The sequence below is a fragment of the Erythrolamprus reginae genome, chromosome 2 (assembly GCF_031021105.1).
Source record: "Erythrolamprus reginae isolate rEryReg1 chromosome 2, rEryReg1.hap1, whole genome shotgun sequence".
NCBI lineage: Eukaryota > Metazoa > Chordata > Lepidosauria > Squamata > Dipsadidae > Erythrolamprus > Erythrolamprus reginae.
In genome coordinates, this window is record NC_091951.1 from 191,534,031 (window position 1) to 191,541,420 (window position 7,390).

A 7,390-nucleotide genomic window follows, 5' to 3' on the forward strand; every position below is an offset into this window, starting at 1 on the left:
CATTGATCTGTTTTTTGCTCTCCCCATGTTGCATTATGGGTGTGGGCGCTGATGCACGCTATCGCACACGTGCACACATCCTTTCGGCACCAGAGCCAAAAGACGTTCGCCATCGCTGCTCTAGAAGATTCTAGTTAGTTTGTCAGTGTGCTTCCTAAAATGGAAGGACAAGATGCAGTTGTCATGATTGCTAGAGAGAGTTAACATTGTACTTCTGTTGATGCAGCTTAGAGTTTCCCTCCCTCCCTGCCTGGATCTTTCTGGCTCCATCCAATCTCCATTCCCACCCAACTCCAGGAGAAGGATACTGCAAAATCCCCATTCCCACCCCAATCTCTGCGGCCAGCCAAAAGTGGTATTTGCAGGTTCTCCGGACTACTCAAAATTTCTGCTACCAGTTCTCCAAAACCTGTCAGAACCTGCTGGTTCATGGTGGAGTGACAAATAAGCTCAGGGTTTAGAGTCAGGAATTTTGCTAAATGTACAGATGGTGGAAAAACTAGCTTAGTGACAAAGTTTTGTGCAGCAGGAGGTGGGAGATGGATAGATTTGTGAGTTGCAAGGAGGAGGAACTGGAACAAAAGGGAAGCTGTGATTGAATTCTAAGGACAGATCCTTCTGTTTTTGAAGTCCACTTTTACTCAGCATACCCATTTACAGGCGTTCCACACATTTCTCAGAATACACTGAATTGTTGTTTTATTTTATTTTTTATTGAAACTTGTTTTGCTACGAATATCATTCCAAAAAAATAATATAATATAGATACATTAAGAGAAATACAATAAATCTCACGGACAGTACAAAAAACAAAACCTTTGAATATGGATCTGGTTGGCTCTCCTTGGTCTCTTTTTTCTGCCCATCCTGTGAAGGAGTTCCCAAGTAAAATGGCCCAATCCATGTGGAGCCTTGCATTGAGAGGAACACCGTGAAGATGAGAAAAACAACAACAAGGAGGACTTTTAAATGCACCATGATATTTAACTTTAAGGGAGAGTAGTTAGACTTGAGAAGATGATTGTGTGATTCAAGCTCTGGCCTGTGTTTCTTGTTCTCCATCCCTATCTTGAAATGCTGAGGGCCTATCTACACCCTGTATGCAGAACTTTTATCATTCCAGAGGCATTTTTTCCTGACTCTTCTCCCCACAGAACAGGACTGGGGAAAGAGAGATGAGTGAAGCTACTGGGAGTGGGGTGGGAAGAGTTAGGGAAACAGCTTGGAGGGTCTATCACAGTGATGGCGAACCTATGGCATGGGTGGCACAGGTGGCACGTAGAGCTATATCTGCTGGCAGGCGAACCGTTGCCCTAGCTCAGCTCCAATGTGCATGTGTGTGCCGGCCAGCTGATTTTTGGCTTGCACAGAGGTGCTGGAAGGGCGTTTTTGGCTTCCAGAGAACCTCCAGAGGGATGGAGGAGAGCGTTTTTATGCTCCCCCTGCTCCAGGGAAGCCTTTGGAGCCTGGAGAGGGCAAAACATGAGCTTACTGGGCCCACCAGAAGTTGAGAAACAGGACATTTCTGGCCCCCAGGGGTTTGGGGAAGCTGTTTTCGCCCTCCCCAGGCATTGAATTATGGGTGCGGGCACTTGCGCATGAACGATGGTTCGCCATCACTGGTCTATCAAGTAGCAACTTCAGAAGAAGACAAATAGTGTCCCAAGACTTAGAAGGCTGGTAGCAGCCCTGCGTAACACTATGTTATACAGTATACAATAGGAAGAAAACAGGCTAGTTTACAACTTAGTGTAACTTGTTCTCTCTGAAGGAACAAACACTGTCGCTCTTTTGAAAAAGAGTCCCCCTGATAATGCCTTCAATTTGGCTCAGAGTTCTTTTGGGAGTCCAAAGGGAAGTTGGAAACTCGTTTCTCACTTTTTGTCCATTCGGTTTCTCTCTCGGTTGACCGCCCCAATCTTTAGCTGCAACCACAAGCATCAACAACCATGTCAGGAACATCTAACTTGATGAGGTTGTTATCGAGGTCAAAGTAGAGCATCGAGAGGGCCCGTCGCTCTGTGGGGACGCAGCAGGAATGGCCTGCAAGGGGGATGTTGTTGGCTTTGACCAAATCGAAGACCGTCGTCTGGAAGGAAGCTGCCACTCCAGGCATGCCTGCCAGATGCCTAGGGCATTCGCCCATGCAATAGTTGATCTGATAGCCCTCTGGCTTGAAGATCCAGTCGTTCCAACCAATGTCCTGAAAATTCACATAATAGTCTTTTCGACAGCACAAATTTGTGTTCTGGTCACAGCTCAGGCTGCGTTTGGTGACCCGATGGCCCAATTCTTTTATCTTCGCCTTCACCACCAAGAATGGCTGGTGAGAGTTGCTGCTGGTAGCCATCAGAGACATGATGTTGGGATGGCAGCCTTCGCATTGCAACTCCAACCGTAAGGTTTTGTCTTCTTGCTCGAAGAAGTCCTGCAAAGCTGGCATAAGGGGGAAAGTGTGCCAACCACTCCCCTGGCTTCCCAGCTGCTGCTGACCTAGGACCACTTGTGGCTGCCCTGCGACGTAGATCTGTATTGTGATGTTTTCATGGGCCTTAAGGTGCAGCCACAAGTGGGCCTTAAGGACGTGCATGGCTTGGTCTTTGGTATGGGTGAGCTGGAACTGAAGGTGGCCAGAAGGCTCTGTGGAGGAGAAAATGGTGAAGGCAAACATCAGTATTTGTATCCTCTACATCTTTACTTATTTGCATTTAGCCTCATATATTGTATATTAATCTGCCTTTAAAAGCATGCTGTCCAAGAACTCCAACAGGCTTGAAAGGCACCAGGAGGAGATGACCACTGCAGCTAGTTGGATTTGAACCACAGATTGTCTAAGGAACACTCAATGAGGTGTTTGGTGTTTTTTTTAAAAAACTCAGCTCCTTTTTTAGCTCTGAATTTGAAACTGAGCTACTCAATCCAAACAGCTCTAATAGTAATCATAATCACAACAGTGTTTTGCTATTTCAATGTTTCAAGTTATGGACATGCAAATAAATGCAAAAAAGAGAGAGATAATTTCACTTGCTCTACTGTACTTTTCCCTACTTTAAATATATCTTTAGTGTGACTAGTCTGTACATCACAAAATATGGGTCCTAAATTGTAAACAACTTTACAATAATGTGCTTAGGAGCTTAATAGGAAAGCCTGCCCAGGATGAGATGGCTGTGTACATATTAAACTTGTTCGCCATACAGTTCCATCAGGCATTAATATAAACATCATCACAGAATGAAGTAATTGCATATACATAAATTAAGTCTGAGCATCCTTCAATACAGCAATGTAATGTGATATGTAAGGAATTCCCAAGAACCTCGGGTTCTGGGGTTTACTGGGCCAAATCCAAATCGATCTAGTTTTTTTCCACTATGGCAAAACTCACAATGATAGTATAATATGCTCCAACCCAGTGGCTGCACTGGAACAGGTGAATGGGAATTGTAGCCTTTCAGCATGATAAGGTTCCATGAGAGATTAAATGGTGGTGGGAGACTATATACAGGTGTTATTGTTTTGTTAATCACCAAAACCTTACCCCATTTTTAAAAAACTAACAGGTTCCAGAACCTTAAAAGTTTGAAAACTTCCCAGATTTTAAAGATTCAGCTAGTTGGATAAAGTTATGACAACATCAAATCTACATATTTCTGACAACAGAAACATGTAGCTTTTTGGCAGAGGAAGTGATCTCTGTGTAGATCTGAGATGCTACAGGAAGTTAGATCTGATGAGAAAGGTGTAATTTGTTCCCATTGATCAGTAGACACAAAACAAACGTTATCTTTTCCCTTTTGCAACGGATGCATTCCACTACACAGTCAGGCTCTAACCTAAAACCATGGGATCAATTTTAGGAGTAATTTGTAGCCTTTCCTCTCCAAGCACATTTTTACAAGCAGCAAATTATCGGTAGCAGAGGGACATATACATAAGGGGTCTGTGTGCTCTCTGGTCTAGCATATTCAGTCCTTGACCTGCACATTTGCAAGACCTACAAGCACTCACCTGTCTCTGCAAAACTAATGATCTCGTAGCCTTGCTCATCAGACCCTGTTTTTTCCCAGCTGGAGAAGTGCCCCATCCCATCTGTCCGGCTTTTGCCCACGTGTAGTCGCCGTAGGGCATTGGCCACCGCCACACGTGGCACAGGGTGGGTGATGTTGGGCCTCTCGCGCAGGTTCAGTTTCTGGAGTATCTGCTGCTTGGCTACTTCGATCAGGAAGGCTTTCTCGGCGCTGGGTTCCAGCGGGGGCATCCTGCAGGAGGGGCAGCTTGGCTTCCCTTCAACCCAAGCCAAAGAAGTCCATAGTAAGGTCAGTGCAGCTAGAGGAGTCCAGCTTCCTTGGAGGCTGTAGGTGGAAGCCATGAAGCACTCAAAAGTAGCAAGTTGCAGTGAAGAATGATGTTGTTAGGAAGTCCAGTGGCCGTGCCAGAAACTCAAGGATTGCACCTCTGCTGCAGCTCAGGGTGCTTGGCAGTCTGCCTAGATGTCAGAAGAAGACAATCAGCTCCAGCACCTCTTGAGATTTTCTGTTTACCAGGACCTGCTGCTGTTGCCAGAATTGGAAGTCTCTCTGCTTCATCAACTCATCAACTGGCTATTCCCAAGAGTCAGCCTCGACATTTGTCAGTCTGGCAGCCTTGGTCCTGCCCTTTGTCCCTCTGTGATTGGCTGCCTGCCTTCTGGTGCTCAGAGGGAGGTTTTATCCAGATGGGGAGAGAGCCAGAGTTTAGCAAAAGAGTGGGAATGGGTGCCTGGGGGGAGAGGAAAGACTGAGCCCTAAATAGGGAGGGTGTGAAGGGAGGGGTGAGTGCCCTTTGCTCCAGATGGGGCTGCTGAAACGCCAAAGTAACATTGAGAGCAAGGATGGGGGAAACTTGACAGAAGAGGAATTCACAGGAAAAGGGGGTTGTGCATGAGCCCTTTTTTTAAAAAAAATCTTGCCATGGTGCACTTCATGGTAAACAGTACCTTTGGGAACAAATAAAAGCTGAATAACATGTGCAGTGCACAAGGAGCACTTTGTATCTATCTATCTATCTATCTATCTATCTATCTATCTATCTATCTATCTATCGGTTATCTTCCTACTTGACAAGTTTTGATGTCTGCAGAATGCATGGCAACTATCCCTAAAAAAATTGGGATTAAAGATCAGCCCTCTTCCCCCAGTTTTCAGGAACTACAAAGCCTTTATCAGCTGCTAATAAACTGGGGAGAAGGTTAAAATTCCAACTCTAATTCCACCTCTGCATTTGATATGCTTAATACCAAGCATGGCTTCAAAGCACCTGTTTTCATTGGAACGACACTACCTTCACTCCTGGGCGGTTGCAATTCTAGCTACTGTTGATCCTCTTCGAAAACGACTTTTGTCTTGTTCAAAACATGCCCTTAAAATCTTAGGTTTAGTGTGGCTTTTTACTTAGGGTCTGAATTAGTCTTTTGGCTTGAAATCCAGCTTGGTGCAATGTTGCAAGAAGCGGAGTAAAATCTCTGCATTAATTTTAAGGTAGCTACCCTTTGGTGGAAATTTTTACTGTGCAAAACAAACTGATCCCAAAGTGTTAGTAGAACCAGTAGATCAATTCTACTAATCTACCACTTCTCAGAAGTGCTAGTGAACTTGAGTTTTCTTCAGCCGGTAAGACTAGAATGCAGAGAATACATTATATTTAGCACGCTGAAGATAATGCCAATGAATGCTGATGTCTAAGATAGAATATTCAAAGGGAATGACTGCAGATACAGGACAAAGGAAGGTAATCTGGATTCACACATTGCACATCATTCACACATTCCCCACTGCTGATTTAAAATGCAATCCATTGAATCAACAGAAAACTATACTGACATCTCCCCTAACTACTTGGTTGATGTATGGTTTGTGTGATTATTTTATTATAAGGGTTTTTTAAAAATTGTCTTTTAAATATTGGATTTGTACATTGTTTATAATAATAATAATAATAATAATAATAATAATAATAATAATTTATTAGATGTGTATGCCGCCCCTCTCCGAAGACTCGGGGCGGCTCACAACAAGCGATAAAACAATATTGTACAGGCACAAATCTAATATTAAGAAAAAACTAAAAACCCTATCAATTTAAAAAACCAAACAGCACATACATACCAAACATAAATTATAATAAGCCTGGGGGAAAGGTGTCTCAAATCCCCCATGCCTGGCGGTTACGATTGTTGTGAGCTGCCCTAAGTTCTCGGAGAGGGGCGGCATACAAATCTAATAAATAAATAATAATAATAATAATAATAATAATAATAATAATTATTATTATTATTATTATTATTATTATTATAAACTTGCAGTCTCCATGTCCAATCCCTATCTTACCCCTATCGCCACTATTTTTGTAAATGGTATGTGGGAATCACATAACTGAATAACAGAGTTGGAAGGGACCATGGAGGTCTTCTAGCCCAACTGCCTGCTCAAGCAGGAGACCCTATACCAGGGGAAGGCAAAGTTGACTCTTCTATGACTTGTGGACTTCAACTCCCAGAATTCCTGGGGCAATCATTCTAGCTTAGGAATTCTGGGAGTTGAAGTCCACACGTCACTTTGCCTACCCCTGCCCTATACCATTCCAGACAAATGTCTGTCCAGTCTCTTAACAACTTGAAAATGATGGCAGCTTCTGAAGGCAAGCCATTCCACTGGTTAATTGTTTTCACCATTAGGGAGTTTCTCCTTAATTCCAGGTTGCTTCTCTCCTTGATTAGTTTCCATCCATTTCTTTTTTGTCTTACCTTCTGCAGCTTTGGAAAATAAGTTGATCCCTCTTCTCTGCCATAGTTTTGTTGGCTGGAAATGGTGGAAGTTGTCATTCAATAGACTTGGTAGAGAAGGCTGCTTTAGTCACCTGTAGTTATTATACCTGGATAGAGAACCTGGGGATCCAATGCCATGTCTCAATTCATTTGGGGCCCTAGAGAGCTGATCCATACTTCCAAAAGCCCGCTATAGGGAGTCCTCAACATAGGAAGGTAATTGAGTCCACAATTTTGATCGTAAGTTGTTAAAACGGGTCATCACATGGCCACGTCCGATTTTACCATCTTTTCTATGTGTCGTCATTAAGGAAATATGGCAACTGTAAAGTTATTATGTGAACACCACGGTCATTAAACAAACATATTATGGGGCGTTTGTCACCAGATACCGGAAATACAGTGTTCCCTCGATTTTCGCGGGTTCGAACTTCGCGAATAGCCTATACCACGGTTTTTCAAAAGATATTAATTAAAAAATACTTCATCGGTTTTTTTCTATACCACGTTTTTTCCCACCTGATGATGTCATACGTCATCACCAAAGTAATAATTTTTGCAAATAAATAACAAAAAAAAATAATT

General features: G+C 43.2%; 1 protein-coding gene across 1 annotated transcript; it reads right to left on the reverse strand.

Annotated features, from left to right (window-relative positions):
- Positions 1-692: 692 nt before the first annotated feature.
- On the reverse strand, positions 693-6,805 carry LOC139158733 (inhibin beta B chain-like). Its single transcript, XM_070736062.1, has 3 exons — positions 6,785-6,805; positions 4,012-4,489; positions 693-2,640 (listed from the first exon to the last, which is right to left on the reverse strand). The coding sequence occupies exons 2-3, from the start codon at positions 4,370-4,372 to the stop codon at positions 1,922-1,924; spliced, it is 1,080 nt and encodes a 359-aa protein (XP_070592163.1). The 5' UTR covers positions 4,373-4,489; positions 6,785-6,805; the 3' UTR covers positions 693-1,921.
- Between the last annotated feature and the right edge of the window lie 585 nt (positions 6,806-7,390).

Bases quoted from the DNA above. Each gene is read 5' to 3' on its own strand.
- LOC139158733 (XM_070736062.1), bottom strand. From the start codon at position 4,372: ATGGCTTCCACCTACAGCCTCCAAGGAAGCTGGACTCCTCTAGCTGCA. The intron at 2,641-4,011 runs GTGAGTGCTTGT...TCTCCTCCACAG, and splicing joins CATTAGTTTTGCAGAGACAG to AGCCTTCTGGCCACCTTCAG.